Raw genomic sequence first — 22398 nt, 5'->3', positions numbered from 1 at the left:
AAATCAAAAAATCTCAAGGTTTGTCAAAGTTCCTTGAAATGAAAATATTCCTTCAAACAAAGCGCGTACAAAACCCCCCCAAAATATTTATGTTTATAATTATCAATTAACTAGAACGAAATATTTCCATAACATATTTATTCATTTAGCGTGTCATGGTGACATTATCTAATGCATTGGAAATCAGAAATAGTAGTAGCTATAGTGAAAATATTGTAAATTTTGTATATATATGGAAGTCTGGTTTAATCTCATAGAACTATGTCTTTATAGACATAATTACTGGATGAAAAGTCTAACCATGATACTTCAAGGAAGATAGGCATGTAAATACATTTAATGTAATTACTTACACTTTAATCTACCTGAAATGCTGTGTACACCTTATATACTTTCCTCAACTAACAATATAATTATGATAAGTAAGGACTATTACTTTGCAATACATTTAAAATAGAGAAGTAGGTATAAAGTCCTTTCGATTTGTCTAAATCCTCATATTGATAGGATAGTAATTGCAACATTTTGGATATTTCAAAGGTTTTATTTAGTCAACTTCATCATAGAGCTATTTATCATTTGGCTTGTTGGCGATAAATATATGGTTGTGTGCATTTTTTAACCTATTTTGATTTGTTCACATTATTGTCGTCAAATTTGAAATAAGAATTAAAGAAGATATAAAATCGCTTAAAATTAAGAAAAATAGCCTCTGGTTCTCTTATTTTTTTTTAATTTTTGGATTCTAAAGTGTAGGAGTATGGGGAAAGTAATATAGCTTAGCGGTTATTTGTGAACATTTTTCAAAACGTTTAGCCTTTCAGTACTTTCAGTACTTTGATTATATATTGGTTAGGCGGATAAACTCGATGTACGCTGTTCAGTGTACAATCAATAAATACCTTGTATTGGTAAAAACGAGTGAAAAGGCACATTTTAATTAATTATGAACTCTTCACGGGTTGTTTAACAATCGTTTTGTAACACTGTATACAGCGGGATTTGTTTGACCAAAGTTTTTTTAATTATGTCTCCACAAATATGTGCACTGTTGTGATATTTGGAGCGTTCTATAGACTAAACAAAGGGGTTTAAAATATTTGTCTTTATTTTCCATATGCCCCTCTCCGCGCTCCCTCAGAATCCCTTGTAGAGAGGCTGGAGGTCCTCAGATCGGACCCAAAAATAAAAGCAAAATCTTAAAGGGGCTATTTCGTCCAGTTTGATTTTTTTTTTTCTAATTACAAATTCATCCGTAAAAATGTAGTTCTATAATCCGTATGAACTATCCGCGCCGACATATTGATACAAGCGCGTCTTCCATCGGGATATATATGGGAAATCCTAATCGTCTGTACAGACACGATAAAATGCAAATGAGCAAGCCGCCTATGCGCACTTTGACCTTTGAGTATGCGCAAACGCGTCTGAAAAAACTAAAAAAAAATGACTTCCCAACCGAAGCGTGTTCGCGGCAAACGGGTCATGTCATCGCACAAAAACGTAGAAAAGGCTGGTGACAGAAAGCTCACCCTCGAATAACAATAGGAGAGCAGTACGAGAGGTGGGACAAGTTTCCAAAGTAATAAAGAAGTTGCGAAGACTCTCCTAGACTTGGTAAGTGATAAGTCATCATCGCTGGTGATAATTTTGTATCTCAGACCGTGTTTGGCAGATTGAAATCACCAAATAACAATTCACCGTGAATTTTAGTAACTTTTATATGTTTAACAAAAGTTTACCACGCAATTTCTTTCATAATTTCCTTACGAAAGGAGTTAACGTGAAATCAGACTCACCGTTTCGTCACTTGATGCCTCCATATCGCGTGTATTTGTTTACAAACAGTCTTCTTCCCGCCAGAGGGCGCAGCGTTTATATATTTGGATTATCGCTATTATGTTGAGATTTGTTAGCACATATGTTTTCATTTCCAACTGAATAGAAAAAACGTTGCTTGACTAAATAGCCCATTTAAACGAATGAAGTAACAAGAGGCCCAATAGGCCTACATCGATAATCTGGTAGCCAATGCTTTTCACTGAAATGTTTACTTCTTTGATCATTAGCATCCAAATTGTCGGGTAATGAGAGGTCCTTTGTTTTTGTTTTCGACTTCGACAAACTATCTTACCAGATTTGACATGTATTTTTTATGTTCACTCATCCATGTTTAGTTTATAGCGAACGCTTTATGGTATTGTGTGTGTGGTAGTCAACGCCAACAAACTACCCATACGATCAATTTTAAACGGAAGTGTGGCTGGAACTTCATTACCCACAATACACTTACCGCATCACGCAATGAAAACTGCCGACCTGTTGAATGAATTAAAATATCTTTTTAAGCTTTCTTATGAAAGTGAAATCATACTAAAAGTCTTAAATGATTCAAATGAATTAAACAAATATATACTTTAATGGTTTTAAACGCATATAACGAATATCTGGTTGAAAAATTACAATTTAAACCATTCAAGATATGAGCACGATTGTACACTGATGTACCTGATTTCCGGTTTAACGTTCGGGAACTTTCGTAACTTTCCGTAAGACATCGTCTCCTAGACGGAAGCAGCCGAAAGGTCCCGATTTGGCGAAAAACCTGTCCCGTCTCCTAACTATATTAATTCTTGAAGATGTGGATATTCTTTCGATAACTGTTTGAAATTAATTATGATGAAGTATTTGAATGTTTAGAAATTTTCCAGCAGACACTTTTAAGGCACGATGATAAGATAACTATTAGTGATGAGTTTTGTTGTTGTTTTTTTTTCATCAGAAAAATGCATTTTATGTAACATATTGTGACTTTTGAATTTTATTTCAACATATATATTTATATTAATTTTCTGAAATACAATTTATAACACAATAGTCTCAACAGTGTTTATAACTTTACCCTCTTTTTGCTATCAAGACAAGTCAACATTGCTTAAAGAACTGAAGGTTCAAAGCATTTTATGATTTGTTAATTAACAGATCGAAAACTTCAATAGAAAAGAGAAAAGAAAATGGTGGTAGAGAACATTCTGATGTTAATAATGAAAACTTGTTAAACATATAACCACCGCCTTTACATATCCGACTAAAACTTTATTGTCTCTCACCATATTTTGACTACAAACTCCTTTCTTTTTTAAAGCAAAGACTATAGATAGTCCTCTCTGCAATATCTGTAACTCTGAAAGGGAAACTCTTGTACATTAATTTTGAAGACTTTTTTTTTATCAATTTTTATAGTCTAGATATGTTGTCAAAGTCTTTATTAATACATTTACTGTTACCATTGAAACCGATGATCCTCATCACAAATTTCAGATTTTCTGGGCCAATGTTCCGAAACCATTCAAGATAATTGCCCAAAATGTTTTTTTCTTATTAGGCTAGTAGTATATTTTGCTATGAGGGACGCTTCCCATTTAGATACTTGGCCTGTTACCATGGAAACAGATCGGCCAAATTACAAAGTTCAGTTTTTTTCAGACAGTTCCCTTAAACCATTTAAGGTAATAACCCGTTACTCAAAACAGACATCAAACTAGTACTCAAGCAGAAGTTCTCAAATTCAATACTTTGTATGGAATAATTAGTATGGTATAATCATGTGTGCATGACTTATTTACATATGGAAACTTTATAATTTCAATTATATAAATCACGCTTTTTGTAAGCATGCGAAGGGTCTAACTTTGGGAGGAAACCTGTATCTCTTCGGGGAATCGAACCCCGAACAGCTTGGTGAAAGACAAGTGTGTTACAACTGTGCCACCAAACCACCGCCTGATCATGATGATACATTGTTTTCTAGAAGAAGAGGTGATGATGATGATGACGATGACGATGACGATGACGACGATGACGATGACGACGACGATGATGATGATATATTGATACATTTATATATTTATATGTGTCAATGTTTTGTTAAAATCTTGCAAAATATACCATTTTAAAACACGCTTCATTGCAGACATGGATCAGGCTGTGCGTCATGACCAACTCGCGCTCGCTTTTAGGCAGTGCCTATTTCCTATTAGATTAAATAGAATGGTAACTTGCTGTCTCAGAGTTTTAAAAACAGTGCTCGGATTTCATTTGTAAGTTCCACTTTTTCATTAATTCTGCTTGTTGCATTTTATAACATCTAGTGTAAATTGAAATAACCTTTGACTCGGTATCGTTAACCTTCCCGATGATGGAATTTCAGTTTAACTATTCCTGGCTATTGTTAGAGGGGACACCGGATATTTATTGTCTTTCTTCGAGTGAAAGAATGTTTTTTTTGTTTTGTGTTTTTTTGTTAGAAATTTCATAAAAAGCTCCACCTAAGTCACTTTTCAGTTGTGGCTGTAAAATTTCAGTGGGATCAATTTGGTAGTCATGTGCATAAGATATGTTGTTCTTAAGTTTCACGTTTAAGTTTCTCGTGCTCAAATATGTCGCGTCAGTAATGTTCTGTAGCGAAACTACAAAAAAGGTGTAAATCTATGCGAGTTACTTCCCTTCTACTGTCAAATTTAATGATATTTCCCGCGTTATATCACAATCATACCTCCATTTGAAGAGTTATGTAACCAAGGTAACGTTCGCGTATGGAACTATTTTCTTTGTATATGATATTATCATTTAAATGTTTACTTCTTGTTAGTCAATCTTTTTGGAATAAACTCTCATGCTGTGTAGTGTACTGATGATGTTGACATTGTTTGATTGTTTCTTTACGCCGATTATTAGTTTAAATTCAGATGTATATGGTCTTCGTACGTACATCCGGTAATGCGTTATTTGGTGTAAACAAATGGAGGTTGGTTGAGTCGGAACGAAGATGGCAGAAAGGAAATACGATCTTGCCCTTGTCAATACACTAACAGACAAAAAAGTTCGACTGCATCCGTGGTAAATATGACACAATCGTGTTTATACACACATTTGTGTTTAGAATGAATGTATATCACTGTTTATAATGATCTCTTTAATTCCATAAACACCTTCCAAAATCTTCTGTATGTTGCAACCGTTTTCACCGCAATTATCTTGTGACCGAGGATTAAAAATTAGCTATTGGAAAGAATGTCAGTTTTTGTTCTTTCAAAAAATAGACCACGTTTCCTTTAAAAGCTGTTTTTGTCATTTGCGGCGGACGAATTGAGAACAAGTAGGAGGTCAGATCAGCACGGTAAAAATGTTGCTTAATCTGTCGACCTGTACGGACGACGTTTATCACTCTGCTGACGGATCATGCCTTTTTTGCACGGTTGTTTGTGCCCTGGACTGTCAAACCGAAGACCCCTGCTTATTGCTTGCTATTTTTACATATGTGCATGACAATGTACAGTTACAGAAGGTTGTGTTTTTGCTACACGTATTTCTACTTCAGAAATGAAAATCAAATTTCTTTCATTGATCATTGAAGTCATGTGTTCATTACCAACAACTAACATAGCATTCTGCAGTATATAACTCTATTATCATAACTCCAACAATGTTGGAGGTTCAAGTTGATCAGAAACTTTTTACAGAGACTGTACGACTCATCAATGCAATTAGACTAATACTTTTTTTACATATACACACATATATATAGAGCATCATTTGTTAATACAAATACACATATTGTATATCGGGTCGACTGATTAGACAAGTAAAATGCTTTGATTAAAAGCTGACATATTCAAAACTGGAACAGTTAGTTGTCATTATAATTTTGTATACTCTATAGAACTTGAATAATCAGCCTTGAGGGGATGTGGTGGTCTAGTCAAGTAATGCATGGTGGAATAGGTCACATTTCTTTTATAACCATCAAATGTACATAGCTGCATATTTGTTTGAATCTAATTTTATTTTCTAGTTGACCTCCCTAATATTGAAAGTTAATCATACTGCAGGAGGCATAGGTTTGGTATATTGCTTAGTGTCCTTATGATGTGTTTTTGTAAGCCTTACTGTGATATAGCAGAACTGAAATGAATGTATAAGGATGCTTTACTGAAGCAGGACACCATTGGTACCATTATACTGACAATGGGCATAACGTCATATTGCTATAAATAAATATTAATCTCTGATGTAGGTATAAGGAAAGATTACAGACAAAACACATCAAATCTTTAAAACCTGCTGATACTTCAAAATGTTTGATGGGAAAAGATTGGCTGTTTCTGAAGGATGGTTTGGATGACTTCAGGGATGGCCTGCCACCACCAGTTCAAGGAGATGTTTTCATCAAGGTATGGAACATAACAGTATTTATCAAGTAATATGTCCATGTCTGGTATCACGCCTACCCATATCTACTGGTGTTTAGTAGAATTATTACTGTATTTTTCCAGTAATAAGTCCATGTCTGGTAATAAACCCACCCTTATCTACTGATGTTTAGTATAATTGTTACTGTATTTTTCCAGTAATAAGTCTATGTCTGGTAATAAGCCCACCAATATCAATTACTGTTGAATAGAATAATTACTGTATTCATCCACAAATAAGTCCATGTCTGGTAATAAACCCACCCTTATCTACTGATGTTTAGTATAATTGTTGCTGTATTTATCCAGTAATAAGTCTATGTCTGGTAATAAGCCCACCAATATCAATTACTGTTGAATAGAATAATAACTGTATTTATCTTCTAATAAGTCCGTGTCTGGTGATAAGCTAACCTATGCATATTGCAAAAACTAAATTTGCATTCATACTCCTATGAATAAGTTGCAATACATTGCAAAATTTTGTCTCGACATCCATTTTGAATGATATATATAAACAAATCTAACCAATGATTTGTTTTGTTGTTTTTAGGGAAGTAAAGGTCCAGGACCAAATGTCAAACATAGCAGTGAGAATGCTAAGGTAGTAAAACAGCCAGCTGTGAGGAACAGATTCAGTAAACACCAGATCTGTTACTCACGACTGACTCCCCTTCAACAGCAGCGGAGGGATCATATTGATGAAATAGAGTATGGTCTAACCCAGCACCCCCTGGCTCTGTACCCACATCTAGAGGAGAGTGTTAACCCTGAGGTATGTAACCTTCAAAAAATAAATTTATTGACTTCTGCTCATTGCTGTGTGGAAGTAAATTTAAAGAGACTTCACTTTTTCTTTTTTTTTTTTTAGATTACCAGCTTACTAACACGTGTACTAAACCCACTTTTTTTTAAAATGTGATTTACTTTCACAAATTTTGTTATTGAATCTCAGTCACTCTTACTATTTATATAATTTTAAATTTTCAGCTTTTTGAGGATATTGTGGACATCCTTGACCCTGAGATGAACTTAGACTCCGAAGTTGGTTCATTAGAGGACTTTGATGATGAGGAGGAAAGTAAAACTCCGAAATCAGATGAGGATGGGGATAAGGAATCAGAGATAGACTTAGATAAAGCACATGAGTAAGTAGCTAAAACGGATTAGAAATAATGTAGTGTCATGTGTATTTTCAAAACCTTGAAAGGGAAAAGGTTGACCATCAAAATCATAAAATTGGCCATGAATTTTTCTGTTAATTTAATTTTTTAGGTATCTCAATATTTTCTTCTTCTATAGAAATCTCAGGAAAATAAGAAACGTTTCAGTATTCAGTATTTAGGGTAAGCTATCCAAGGTCACATTTGATAATCCAAGTTATCTTTTTTACATGTAGCAAGATGAAGAAATGGTTGTGTACAATAGTCCTTTATCTGAAATGAATTGTAAGGGGGATATTTTACAAGTGATGATATTTATATGTCATATAACGATCATATAATTGTAAAAACCTACATCATGGACATTTTATTTTAGCATTTTTCCCACTGAAAGTATTGCAATAGAATAAGATAGTGTTATTTGCGATATAAAAAAATCCTGTTTGTTGTTTATGTAGCTATAATTGTGGATGTGCTAATTTGAAAAAAAAAATGAACAATGTAATTGCACAATGTTACATATGTTAACAGTAAAACAAACAGTGGGATAAAATTCCAGGCATCAATTTACATGGATGAGTCGTCAAATAGATATTTTCTTTCTCAGGTTTGTTTATTTTGTATAGAAGAGATTTAAATAAAAAGTTTTATGTTTCTTAATAAAGGCCTGAACCGCCAGTGCTTAAACTTAAACCAAGGCCTAAACCTATACTTAGGTACAGAAAGGTCAAAATGAGGTGAGAGGTCACAGCAGTGGACAAACCACTCATACATATTGTCTAGTATTGTGTCACCAAGGTTCAAGGTCACAACACACAGAATTTCTTTTGATATAGTCATATTTTCTGGTAGTACGATGAACATTTACCATTTACTTTTCTTAGTGAGCCAGTTTGTCCCCTTGAAACAGGAATACAATAGCTTATGGAAAATTGATAACCATTTCAGATGGAGATCTAACAGAGTTTCTCTATTTCCATGAAAGTTGTCAAAAAGAAAAAAAACTTCAATAATTACCAAATCATAAACAGTATAAGGTACTTTGTATTTGAGACAATTCTATTTGAAAATTTCATTTAACTTTACCACAGTGCTAAATGACTGTTGTCTGGTCATACTTTGGTACTTAAGTCAACTCTGGTTAGCCTCTGGTGACTCCATCATCTCTGTTCAGTTTCTGACGACTTAATCATCTCTGGTCAGTCTCTGACGACTCAATCATCTCTGGTCAGTCTCTGGTGACTCAATCATCTCTGTTCAGTCTCTGACGACTCAATCATCTCTGGTCAGTCTCTGGTGACTCAATCATCTCTGGTCAGTCTCTGGTGACTCAATCATCTCTGGTCAGTCTCTGGTGACTCAATCATCTCTGGTCAGTCTCTGGTGACTCAATCATCTCTGGTCAGTCTCTGGTGACTCAATCATCTCTAGTCAGTCTCTGGTGACTCATACATCTCTGGCCTTACTTTGGTAACTCAGTCAACTCTGGTCAGTGGTGACTCGATCATCTCTAGTTAGACACAATTGACTCCATTGACTCAAATTTCTATGGTAGCTCTCAAGTGACTTGATAGTTTATGTTGAAGTTCATTAACGCTCTAGTACTCCAAATGGTGTTTATCCCACAGAAAAAAAATTCAAATAGGAGTTTCCAAAATCTGATTTTATTCTTCCTTGGTATAACGCATATCAAAGTCCTTGCTACAAATGACACAACTCTTGATGGGAAGTCCGTTGTTGTTGTTTATTGTTTGTATGATGTCACTTTCATATCTTGTATTAGACATGATAGTTTCAGATGTTTATGGATGTTAGTTCACTTTGTCATTATCAATGTTTTACAATTTTACATGTTTTATCATATGTATTTCTTTGTACATCAATGTTGTCTTATTATTTTGAGTTGAGTTGACTTTAAGGATTATGTAAATGATGTTCCCACATTGTAAATTTGCACATTATATTGTCAAATTAGAATTCATATCAACAGTTACACAATGGGCAGTGCAACCTGTCCAGAAAGATTGTCCTTTGTTGAAAGGTGTCCTGTGTATAGAGGTTGAAAGTTTTACATTATTACATAATTTTTGCTCTGTGAACTTAATTTTTGAAAGTCTATTCAAACAAAAAGGGAAAAGATAAAAACATGTTGAAAATTTTATTCTGTTAAAATATATATGTACACCTACATTACATGTATATACCCTTTAAAAACATTTCAAACAGCAACATTTTCTTTTATGCATGATTGAAAATTTGGGGCATTCATGAAAATAGATATTCAAAGAAGAAGATATTGTAAATTTTGTCATACTGTGCATGCCAAACAAAAAAAAGGAATTAAGACTGTAAACTTTCAGATTTTGTAAATCTGTCTTTTTCAGTTTAAAAAAAAAATCTAATTTATCTGCCTATCAATGTGTATTTATATCTAATAATGGTCAAGACTGAACAATCAAATAATAATTAGTCCTCTTCTGTGTGGGTCACAGTAAAGTATATAGTGTAACCTAGTGTGTGGTAGTGTGTGGTTGAGGTGGAGATTGTCTGAAGTCACACTAAAGTATATAGTGTAACCTAGTGTGTGGTAGGAGGTGGAAATTGTCTGAAGTCACACTAAAGTATATAGTGTAACCTAGTGTGTGGTAGGAGGTGGAGATGGTCTGAAGTCACACTAAAGTATATAGTGTAACATAGTGTGTGGTAGGAGGTGGAGATGGTCTGAAGTCACACTAAATTATATAGTGTAACATAGTGTGTGGTAGGAGGTGGAGATGGTCTGAAGTCACACTAAAGTATATAGTGTAACCTAGTGTGTGGTAGGAGGTGGAGATGGTCTGAAGTCACACTAAAGTATATAGTGTAACCTAGTGTGTGGTAGGAGGTGGAGATGGTCTGAAGTCACAGTAAAGTATATAGTGTAACAAGTATATAGTGTAACCTAGTGTGTGGTAGGAGGTGGAGATGACCTCAAGTCACACTAAAGTATATAGTGTAACCTAGTGTGTGGTAGGAGGTGGAGATGGTCTGAAGTCACACTAAAGTATATAGTGTAACCTAGTGTGTGGTAGGAGTGTAACCTAGTGTGTGGTAGGAGGTGGAGATGGTCTGAAGTCACACTAAAGTATATAGTGTAACCTAGTGTGTGGTAGGAGGTGGAGATGGTCTGAAGTCACACTAAAGTATATAGTGTAACCTAGTGTGTGGTAGGAGGTGGAGATGGTCTGAAGTCACACTAAAGTATATAGTGTAACCTAGTGTGTGGTAGGAGGTGGAGATGGTCTGAAGTCACACTAAAGTATATAGTGTAACCTAGTGTGTGGTAGGAGGTGGAGATGGTCTGAAGTCACACTAAAGTATATAGTGTAACCTAGTGTGTGGTAGGAGGTGGAGATGGTCTGAAGTCACAGTAAAGTATATAGTGTAACCTAGTGTGTGGTAGGAGTTGGAGATGGTCTGAAGTCACACTAAAGTATATAGTGTAACCTAGTGTGTGGTAGGAGGTATAGATAATCTGAAGTCACACTAAAGTATATAGTGTAACCTAGTGTGTGGTAGGAGGTGGAGATGGTCTGATGTCAAACTAAAGTATATAGTGTAACCTAGTGTGTGGTAGGAGGTGGAGATGGTCTGAAGTCACACTAAAGTATATAGTGTAACCTAGTGTGTGGTAGGAGGTGGAGATGGTCTGAAGTCACACTAAAGTATAGTTTTACCTAGTGTGTGGTAGGAGGTGGAGATGGTCTGAAGACACACTAAAGTATACAGTGTAACCTAGTGTGTGGTAGGAGGTGGAGATGGTCTGAAGTCACACTAAAGTATATAGTGTAACCTAGTGTGTGGTAGGAGGTGGAGATGGTCTGAAGTCACACTAAAGTATATAGTGTAACCTAGTGTGTGGTAGGAGGTGGAGATGGTCTGAAGTCACACTAAAGTATACAGTGTAACCTAGTGTGTGGTAGGAGGTGGGGATGGTCTGAAGTTACAATAAAGTATATAGTCTGAAGTCACACTAAAGTACACAGTGTAAGCAAGTGTGTGGTAGGAGGTGGAGATGGTCTGAAGTCACACTCAAGTATATAGTGTAACCTAGTGTGTGGTAGAAGGTGAAGATGGTCTGAAGTCACACTAAAGTATATAGTGTAACCTAGTGTGTGGTAGGAGGTGGAGATGGTCTGAAGTCACACTAAAGTATATAGTGTAACCTAGTGTGTGGTAGGAGGTGGAGATGGTCTGAAGTCACACTAAAGTATATAGTGTAACCTAGTGTGTGGTAGGAGGTGGAGATGGTCTGAAGTCACACTAAAGTATATAGTGTAACCTAGTGTGTGGTAGGAGGTGGAGATGGTCTGAAGTCACACTAAAGTATATAGTGTAACCTAGTGTGTGGTAGGAGGTGGAGATGGTCTGAAGTCACACTAAAGTATATAGTGTAACCTAGTGTGTGGTAGGAGGTGGAAATGGTCTGAAGTCACACTAAAGTATACAGTGTAACCTAGTGTGTGGTAGGAGGTGGAGATGATCTGAAGTCTGAAGTCACACTAAAGTATATAGTGTAACCTAGTGTGTGGTAGGAGGTGGAGATGGTCTGAAGTCACATTAAAGTATATAGTGTAACCTAGTGTGTGGTAGGAGGTGGAGATGGTCTGAAGTCACAGTAAAGTATATAGTGTAACCTAGTGTGTGGTAGGAGGTGGAGATGGTCTGAAGTCACACTAAAGTATATAGTGTAACCTAGTGTGTGGTAGGAGGTGGAGATGGTCTGAAGTCACACTAAAGTATATAGTGTAACCTAGTGTGTGGTAGGAGGTGGAGATGGTCTGAAGTCACACTAAAGTATATAGTGTAACCTAGTGTGTGGTAGGAGGTGGAGATGGTCTGAAGTCACACTAAAGTATATAGTGTAACCTAGTGTGTGGTAGGAGGTGGAGATGGTCTGAAGTCACACTAAAGTATATAGTGTAACCTAGTGTGTGGTAGGAGGTGGAGATGGTGTGAAGTCACACTAAAGTATATAGTGTAACCTAGTGTGTGGTAGGAGGTGGAGATGGTCTGAAGTCACAGTTAAACATATAGTGTAATCTAGTGTGGTAGGAGGTGCAGATGGTCTGAAGTCACAGTAAAGTATATAGTGTAACCTAGTGTGTGGTAGGAGGTGGAGATGGTCTGAAGTCACAGTAAAGTATATAGTGTAACCTAGTGTGTGGTAGGAGGTGGAGATGGTCTGAAGTCACAGTAAAGTATATAGTGTAATCTAGTGTGGTAGGAGGTGCAGATGGTCTGAATTCATAGTAAAGTATACAGTGTAACCTAGTGTGTGGTAGGAGGTGGAGATGATCTGAAGTCACAGCAAAGTATATCTTGATCATTACTTAAATATTACTTTAACTTTGATATCACAGGACGGAAGAGAATGTTGTACGGAATCCATACAGATGGCTTCCTCGCAAGGAGGAAAAGGAAAAGAAAGATAAGAAGAAATCATCAGATCGTGGTGGACCTGGGTCTCCTTCTAGAGTAAGTGTCTTAAAAGTCATGTCACCACTTTATAGAACAAAGTCGCACCTGTCTACAAAGGTCACTTAAAGGAGTGAAGAAAAGTGGCCTTTATAGACAGATGGCCCTTACAAAGAGGTTCAATTAATATGAATTATTACAATTGGCCTTAACAGACAGATACTTGTTACATTGTTACTTGTTGCCTTCAATCCAGGTTTAACTGTAAATCTCACAATGCTGTTAAACATACACAGGATATGTATTATTTAATACATTTTACTTAGAAACCAATAAGAAACAATATAAGGTTACTAAAGTTTGTACAAAGATATTTATATATAAAGATAAAACTTCATAGAACACCATGTTTTTGGAATTTTGGGTAAATATATTCCTTAACTTCTTGTTTTGGTTGGAGTTATCTCCCTTACTGCTTAATTTCAGTTGTCAGTGTTATAATTTTCTTATCAATTAATAATGAACTTTTCCAAATTATATAGATTACTGTAAAGATGTTTTTGATGTTAACCTCTTTCAGAAAATTTCCTTTTTCTTGAAAGTAATAAGTGTTCACTTTGAAATGTGTAAAAAAAATTAGACTATTATATTTAACACATTTACCCCCTAATATCCACAAATGGACCGATCCAGATCAAGGGATGAGAAAGGATTAAGAATATTTCTATGTGTTAATGCATCTGACTATGATGTATTCCATTTCAGGGTGAGCATATACAGAAAGTAACCAAAGAGTTCTGTGATTGGGTGGCGAGCCTAGGAGGAGAGGAGAATAATATTGAGGAGTCTACCATTACTAGTCTGTTTGCCAGTGGCTACGAGACAAAACCAGCCCTGTCTGTGCCGATACATGTCGTGGAGCTTACAAATGTTCCACAGGACCTCCGCAGTACAGCTCCTGGAGCACAAACGCAACAGGCAAACAAAAATATACCACCTGCAGAGCAGAAGAAAGAAAACTGGGTTAGTGAATATCCCATTGTTTTATCACAAATTAAACATCTTGCAACCTTAAATTTTACAAGAGGTTGATGTTATTCTAAAAAATCTTCTACAAAGGTTTTTTGTGTTAATTTATATCTATACATGCAGCTTAACATTAAAACAAATTGATGATGATGAACACCAGTCGACCTGTCTCAACAGAATCTACATATATAACATGATTAAAAAATAGTTCACTAACCATTGGTTGTCTCTAACCAGACGTTGAATAATGGGGCCAGGTTTCCTTACTAGCAATAGCATGTGTGACTAGTGATGGAAAGGTCGCTAGCTCCAGCTTTGGTAGAAAACCTGTGGTTACTTCTCCCTATTACAAGTCTTCAAAGGGTGCTAAGTTCATGCTTTCTAAATATTTTTATTTGAATTTGTATTAAAAATGCTACTTTTTCTACTTTTTTACAGAGCTACACAGGAAAGTATGAACCAAGTTGGGTAAAATTCAAATATGGATCTTGGTATTTGGACCCTAAAACTTGGAAGATGAGAAAGTATTCTGAACCCCTTATGGATCCAAAAGAGATTAAAGACAAGGAAATGTCTGAGGCCAAGAAGAGGAGCAAAGAATTGGTAAAAAATATATTCTAACATAACAGATTTACTAGCCATAATACTTGGTTACTGGGGCTCGTGGTAGCTCAGTTGATAGAGTATTGGCCTATGTGACCTTAGATGAAGATCTCTGGTGTGTGGTTCGACATTGCCTACCCCTGGTGTTTCCAGGCCAATCTTTGCCGGCACGTTTTTTTCTCTTTGATCAGGATACTTTTCCCCATTTGCTCTGAATGACGTACATTGGGACTCCTGTTTGTGGTTCGGTGAGGTAGTCACAAACTACAAAGAGATCCTGCCTCAGAGTGACCTTTTGCATTCAATAGTGATACATCCAGTGAAACTCAGTTATATATTGCTGTGATGTATATATATTGAGTTTAGGCGCACCTACGCATTGTGTATGATAATGAAAAATTTTCTAAAATGTTTTATGTTTCTTTTTGTCTAGGTATTTTCATTGAACACTGGCCTCATGATAAACCCTGTTCTAACGATAAACCCTGGTTTTATGATAAACCCTGTTCTAATGATAAACCCTGGTTTCATGATAAACCCTGTTCTCACGATAAACCCTGGTTTCGTGATAAACCCTGTTCTCACGATAAACCCAGGTTTCGTGATAAACCCTGTTATAACGATAAACCCAGGTTTCATGATAAACCCTGGCCTCATGATAAACCCAGGTTTCGTGATAAACCCTGTCCTAATGATAAATCCTGGCCTCATGATAAACCCTGGCCTCATGATAAACCCTGTCCTAATGATAAACCCTGGCCTCATGATAAACCCTGTTCTTACGATAAACCCTGGCCTCATGATAAACCCTGGCCTCATGAAAACCCTGTCCTCATGATAAACCCTGTCCTAATGATAAACCCTGGCCTCATGATAAACCCTGTCCTTACGATAAACCCTGGCCTCTTGATAAACCCAGGTTTCATGATAAACCCTGGCCTCATGATAAACCCTGTCCTCATGATAAACCCTGTCCTAATGATAAACCCTGGCCTCATGATAAACCCTGTCCTAATGATAAACCCTGGCCTCATGATAAACCCTGTTCTTACGATAAACCCTGGCCTCTTGATAAACCCAGGTTTCATGATAAACCCTGTTCTTACGATAAACCCTGGTTTAAGGATAAACCCTGGCCTCATGATAAACACAGGTTTCGTGATAAACCCTATTCTAACGATAAGGCCTGGTCTTAGAGGCGGAGTTTAACACTATATACAACCCACTTCTTCAAAACATAATGCTTCTTACTGTGTGGCACATGAAAGTTTTTTTTTGTCCAAACTTCCTGAGAAATTTGTTATATGATATGTTTTTTGAAACTTGACAGAATCAAGAAATATCTATCTCTCATGGAGCAAAGGCGTTTTCAGAGTTTATGAACCGAAGAGATGATCGCAAACCAGAGGTAAGTCTGTGGTATTGTTTATTAATGTGAGATTAATATTATGGAAGTACTTGATCCGTAGTTGTTTATGAAGTTATGTTGATTCCTGTTCAATCTGACACTTTGTAGGATAGGTCATATTGGACAGGATGTTGGTATAAAAAGGTTTTCATAAGAATGGGAGAACAGTAACCTGGAGATAATCTTATATGAAACAAAAACATTTTTTTTTTTTTTTTTTTTATCTTTTTGTGAAATTCTATATCTTTATATATATATTTTTGTATGTAAAGATTTATTTTTCTGCTCAAAAATCTGTCAAAAGGGGATAAAATGAAAGACAATTTTTAATTGGAATGATTTTACATGAAAATGATATGTTATATTATTTTCATCAATTTTAAACAATACTAATTTAACTTATGTATTCCCATCTGAACAATTGTTGAAACTTACAATGATTGAATGTTCCCCAAATTTTTGTGTTTAAATTCTTTACTTACCTCCCTTTATTCTTCCATCAAACTCATCTTGATGTCAAACTTGTACTTTTCAGCTCCTCAAGGGTCAGTGTATTGTTTAATTTGTTCTTGTTTTGTTCAATTGTTCTTTTTTTGTGTGTCATTGTTATTTGTGATAATTTAAAAACTTCACTTGTTGAATATGTTGAAAAGTGAAAAAGTCAAAACATTTTACTGAATCAAATAATAAGGATTGAGTTGAATTTATAACATGTATGTTAAAGTTCATGAAGACTGATCAATTTGGTTACAGAAATGAATTACATTTAAGAAAATCATGGCGAAATAAAAAATGAGAGAAAAATACACACAAAGGAGAATAATGATAGTTATTCTTGGTTGTGAAGAATACTTATTGCTAAATTATCATCAATGTGAATTTTATGAAAGGAAACAAAAAGCAGTTTTAACCTAAATTTATAAATATGTTTGCTGGACATTATGTAATATTTACAATCAAGTACTTAAAATAAGTGTTAACAATGTATATTTTACTTCTGTGCGTTATTTAAAGAAAGCCAGATAACAAAAGATGGAATTTTTAATTTCTGTTTCAGTTTTTAATTGAAGTGGAGGATATACAACAGAAGGCGGCAGAAGAGGAAGCGAGAAAGTTAGAGGCCGAGTTAGCGGCCAAGAACAAAACATTTTTATATCGTAAAAAGGCTGACACTGTGGAAGCCTCCTAGCTGTTACTGTGATGTTACATCATTACAGGAGAAATCAGATCAATGCTTATATTTCTCAAGCCAGTGAAATAATGCTAATAATTTTATAAATTGTTTTTGTAAATTAAGAATCCGTCCGTTCATTTTAGATTGTTATATAAATTTAATTTCCTGTTTTATCAGCAGTCATAATGCTATAGGTAAGCTATGTTAATTGATTTTTAAATCTATGGATATATTTAAATTTGTTCCAAGGTATTTTTCAGAAATAAAACTACAGACCATAGTCACTTTTGTATGAAAGTTCTATAGAATAATATAGAGTATGGGTGTACCCTAAGCTCATTTCCATACTTTTTGATGTGTTAAAGTAATAACTATGCTTTTTATTCATCAAAAATTTGTGAATATTGCAGGAATATTTTTGTTCAATTTCAAGATGTTGTTAGAAAATATAACTATATTTTATCTGTTCACTTAACGTCGTAAATTAAGAAATGTTGTTCTGCTTGTTTATATTTTGGATATCACAAAAATATTCTTCGTCGCATTGTAAGAATGGGTCACAATATTAGTGTTCGTGTTGTGGTCTTCATGGTAGAAACTTCAGCTGAGCTTGCGAGTTTAACTTACTGTGAAAGTCAGTATTTTTGGGAGTTTCTAGTTTTCTTTTTTTAAGGATGGAATAAATTTTCAAAAGATAAATATCCTGAAAATAGGAGTACTATTTCCATCCTGTCTGATTTCCTGAAACCTCACTGGAAATAACGAACAGTGAAGAAATCTGTCTATCTTTGTTTTTTTTTTTAAATATTGAAACCTTTTTTAATGAGCAAAGTTACATTTTATTACCTGGTATTCTGATATTGTATTTACTATCTAATCTATGAACTTTTTGATAATCAAACTCAGAAATATCCTTTTCATACTTATATGTCTAGAAATTTTACAAGAATGATAAATAAAATGGACACTTTGAGATTGGTATTGGAATGTGAAGGAGTTAAAATATACACATTGTACGACCTGTATTTTGATTGGTGGAGAAAAGAAAAAAAAAACTATTTTCCTAATAGGTATTTGGTTCCAATAAGATGAACCAAAGCTAGAACCTTCAATTTAATGTTAAATTTTAGGAACTAAGATCACATGCTGTGTTATTAAACCTGATGTATACATTGTGATAATGTTTGTTTCTATTAAACATATTTTATTATGATACAATCACTTTAAAGTGAGAGTATACACACCACTGTGATATAATTTTACTGTAATTTAGGATGTTTTTGTACATTTTATTTTCATTAAGAGACAAGAATACAGAGATTTTGATATAAATACAGGTCACAGGAATGATATTGATCAAATCCGTTATACATACGCAGGAAAATTGACTTTTTTTTTCCAGCAAAATTTTCCTATTCACGAATTCCAGGATAATTTATGAAGTATGTAACAATGCTGTGAAAATAAAGTGAGACAAAAACATTCTAATTTATAGTAAATGAATACATGTTATGAATATGTTATGCTGATGTTAAGTTTCACTGAGCATCAATAAAAATTTTAAAAAATCACAACAGGTGGTTTTTGTTTCATTAGTATTCCACTTGGAACTGGAGTGAAATATAGTTTGGCAAAGTGTCCCTCTGTCTGTCCACCCATCCTTCGGTCCTTCTGCTCATCTCTCATTCCACCCATCCTTCAGTCCGTCTGCTCATCCATCTATCCACCCATCCTTCAGTCCTTCTGCTCATCCGTCTATCCATCCATCCTTCGGTCCTTCTGCTCATCTGTCATTCCACCTATCCTTCGGCCCTTCTGCTCATCCGTCTATCCATCCATCCTTCAGTCCTGCTCATCCATCTATCCATCCATCCTTCAGTCCTTCTGCTCATCCATCTATCCACCCAACCTTCGGTCCTTCTGCTCATCTGTCATTCCACCCATCCTTCGGTCCTTCTGCTCATCCGTCTATCCATCCATCCTTCAGTCCTGCTCATCCATCTACCCACCCAACCTTCAGTCCTTCTGCTCATCCATCTATCCATCCATCCTTCAGTCCTGCTCATTCATCTATCCATCCATCCTTCGGTCCTTCTGCTCATCCGTCTATCCATCCATCCTTCGGTCCTTCTGCTCATCTGTCATTCCACCTATCCTTCGGCCCTTCTGCTCATCCGTCTATCCATCCATCCTTCAGTCCTGCTCATCCATCTATCCATCCATCCTTCAGTCCTTCTGCTCATCCATCTATCCACCCAACCTTTGATCCTTCTGCTCATCTGTCATTCCACCCATCCTTCGGTCCTTCTGCTCATCCGTCTATCCATCCATCCTTCAGCCCTGCTCATCCATCTATCCACCCAACCTTCGGTCCTTCTGCTCATCCATCTATCCATCCATCCTTCAGCCCTGCTCATCCATCTATCCACCCAACCTTCGATCCTTCTGCTCATCTGTCATTCCACCCATCCTTCGGTCCTTCTGCTCATCCGTCTATCCATCCATCCTTCAGCCCTGCTCATCCATCTATCCACCCAACCTTCGATCCTTCTGCTCATCTGTCATTCCACCCATCCTTCGGTCCTTCTGCTCATCCGTCTATCCATCCATCCTTCAGCCCTGCTCATCCATCTATCCACCCAACCTTCGATCCTTCTGCTCATCTGTCATTCCACCCATCCTTCGGTCCTTCTGCTCATCCGTCTATCCATCCATCCTTCAGCCCTGCTCATCCATCTATCCACCCAACCTTCGGTCCTTCTGCTCATCCATCTATCCACCCATCCTTCAGTCCTTCTGCTCATCCATCTATCCATACATCCTTCGGTCCTTCTACTCAATCGTCTATCCATCCATCCTTCGGTCCTTCTGCTCCTCCGTCTATCCATACATCCTTCTGTCCTGCTCATCCGTCTATCCACCCAACCTTCGGTCCTTCTGCTCATCCATCTATCCATCCATCCTTCAGTCCTTCTGCTCATCCATCTATCCATCCATCCTTCGGTCCTTCTGCTCATCCGTCTATCCACCCAACCTTCGGTCCTTCTGCTCATCCGTCTATCCACCCATCCTTCGGTCCTTCTGCTCATCCGTCTATCCATCCATCCTTCGGTCCTTCTGCTCATCCTTCTGCTCATCCATCCTACAGTCCTGCTCATCCATCTATCCATCCATCCTTCAGTCCTTCTACTCAATCGTCTATCCATCCATCCTTCGGTCCTTCTGCTCCTCCGTCTATCCATACATCCTTCTGTCCTGCTCATCCGTCTATCCACCCAACCTTCGGTCCTTCTGCTCATCCATCTATTCATCCATCCTTCAGTCCTTCTGCTCATCCATCTATCCATCCATCCTTCGGTCCTTCTGCTCATCCGTCTATCCACCCAACCTTCGGTCCTTCTGCTCATCCGTCTATCCACCCATCCTTCGGTCCTTCTGCTCATCCTTCTGCTCATCAATCCTTCAGTCCTTCTCATCCATCTATCCATCCATCCTTCAGTCCTTCTCATCCGTCTATCCATCCATCCTTCGGTCCTTCTGCTCCTCTGTCTATCCATACATCCTTCTGTCCTGCTCATCCGTCTATCCACCCAACCTTCGGTCCTTCTGCTCATCCGTCTATCCACCCATCCTTCAGTCCTGCTCTTCCGTCTATCCACCCATCTTTCGGTCCTTCTGCTCATCCGTCTATCCATCCATCCTTCGGTCCTTCTGCTCATCCGTCTATTCACCCATCTTTCAGTTCTGCTCTTCCGTCTATCCACCCATCTTTCGGTCCTTCTGCTCATCCTTCTATCCACCCATCCTTCAGTCCTTCTGCTCATCCGTCTATCCACCCATCCTTCAGTCTTGCTCATCCATCTATCCATCCATCCTTTGGTCCTTTTGCTCATCCTTCTATCCACCCATCCTTTTGTCCTTCTGCTCATCCGTTTATCCACCCATCCTTCAGTCTTGCTCATCCATCTATCCATCCATCCTTTGGTCCTTTTGCTCATCCTTCTATCCACCCATCCTTTTGTCCTGCTCTTCCGTCTATCCACCCATCCTTCGGTCCTTCTGCTCATCCGTCTATCCATCCATCCTTCGGTCCTTCTGCTCATCCGTTTATTCACCCATCTTTCAGTCCTGCTCTTCCGTCTATCCACCCATCCTTCAGTCTTGCTCATCCATCTATCCATCCATCCTTTGGTCCTTTTGCTCATCCTTCTATCCACCCATCCTTCAGTCCTGCTATCTGGTCCTGGATCTTTCTTCTACACAACTGATCACAGGAAGTATATATTTGGGATATTGATTCACTTTGATGAGATGGTGTGTTACATATCAAAAGTAGGTCACGTGTCTTACATTTTGACCTTTGAAATACATCAAAGAACATTTTTTCCCAATTTTATCACCTACACTCCTAGTCATAGGAACTTCATACTAACAGTATGCATTCACCTTGGTAAAGCAATTTGTCAAGTATTAAAAGTAGGTTTCTCCGATCTACATTTTGACCTATGACCTACAATAAAGAAAACAATATCTGGCCCGTGTCTCCTTAAATACTTGTCACTTTAACTTCATACCTAGGATTTTGATTACATCATTTACAGCCAAAAAGAAACTTGACGCCACTGACTACACCGAAAGTTTTGGGTTTCGTGCCGCCGGCCGCCATTTTGACATCCCAGAATTTATCATTCCGGCATGGAAGAAAATGGAAGAACGCCTTAAGTCTCAACCCCTGACCACAAAGACCGAAAGAGGTACGACAGCGAAACATCCAGAGATGGAGAGAGAGCTGTTCAACTTTGTATACAATCGCCGAGATGCTGGCATTGCTGTCAGTACGACAGAACTGCGCCTGCAGGCTATGCAGATCCAGAGAGGTCATAAGGGCACAGACTTCAAGGCATCCATTGGATGGGCTGTCCGATTTCTGAACAGACACATACTGAGTGTCCGGAGGAGAACTACAATCGCCTAAAAATTTCCGGGCGTTTATGAAGATAAACTAATACAATTCCAGAGATATATCATCAAAATGAGGCAGAAATACGACACTGACCCATCTAGAACTGGGAACGCTGACCAAAAACCCCTTACTTTTGCTCTGCCTTAAGACACTACAGTAGCTCCGTCCAATAGCAAGACCGTATCCTTGCGAACGACGGGTGATGAGAAAAATAGATTCACCGTGATGCTAGCGTGTATTGCTGAAGGTACCAAACTTCCGCCTGTCAAAAGACCGACACTGCTCCCCAGCAAACTTCCCAAAGGGAGTGACCGTACGCGTCCACGTACAGATAAATAATAATGATACTC

At 37.1% G+C, this 22398-nt stretch overlaps 2 protein-coding genes across 2 annotated transcripts; both read left to right on the top strand.

Annotated features, from left to right (window-relative positions):
- Positions 1–4828: 4828 nt before the first annotated feature.
- LOC132559034 (protein FAM47E-like) lies at positions 4829–17212 on the top strand. The gene is made up of 9 exons (XM_060223639.1): positions 4829–4899; positions 6077–6233; positions 6805–7026; positions 7242–7399; positions 12817–12931; positions 13637–13894; positions 14339–14503; positions 15834–15911; positions 16969–17212. The coding sequence occupies exons 1-9, from the start codon at positions 4829–4831 to the stop codon at positions 17098–17100; spliced, it is 1356 nt and encodes a 451-aa protein (XP_060079622.1). The 3' UTR covers positions 17101–17212.
- A 425-nt stretch (positions 17213–17637) lies between these two features.
- Positions 17638–22060, top strand: LOC132559028 (mucin-2-like). The gene is made up of 3 exons (XM_060223627.1): positions 17638–17719; positions 18712–21276; positions 21687–22060. Exons 1-3 carry the CDS (start codon positions 17638–17640, stop codon positions 22058–22060), a joined length of 3021 nt encoding a protein of 1006 aa, XP_060079610.1.
- Positions 22061–22398: the final 338 nt, after the last annotated feature.

This window comes from Ylistrum balloti, unplaced genomic scaffold (assembly GCF_031769215.1).
Source record: "Ylistrum balloti isolate Yb309-2 unplaced genomic scaffold, AGI_CSIRO_Ybal_v1 Utg370842, whole genome shotgun sequence".
NCBI classification, from domain to species: Eukaryota; Metazoa; Mollusca; class Bivalvia; order Pectinida; family Pectinidae; genus Ylistrum; species Ylistrum balloti.
The sequence above is the reverse complement of the archived record's forward strand: the minus strand, read 5'-3'. Positions and strand labels throughout refer to the sequence as shown.

Coding starts and splice junctions, on each gene's coding strand:
- LOC132559028 (XM_060223627.1), top strand. CDS start 17,638: ATGGGTCACAATATTAGTGTTCGTGTTGTGGTCTTCATGGTAGAAACT. Junction 17,720..18,711: donor GAGTTTAACTTACTGTGAAA/GTCAGTATTTTT, acceptor AGTGAAATATAG/TTTGGCAAAGTGTCCCTCTG. Junction 21,277..21,686: donor ATCTATCCATCCATCCTTTG/GTCCTTTTGCTC, acceptor CATCATTTACAG/CCAAAAAGAAACTTGACGCC.
- LOC132559034 (XM_060223639.1), top strand. CDS start 4,829: ATGGCAGAAAGGAAATACGATCTTGCCCTTGTCAATACACTAACAGAC. Junction 13,895..14,338: donor AGCAGAAGAAAGAAAACTGG/GTTAGTGAATAT, acceptor ACTTTTTTACAG/AGCTACACAGGAAAGTATGA. Junction 15,912..16,968: donor GAGATGATCGCAAACCAGAG/GTAAGTCTGTGG, acceptor TTTCTGTTTCAG/TTTTTAATTGAAGTGGAGGA.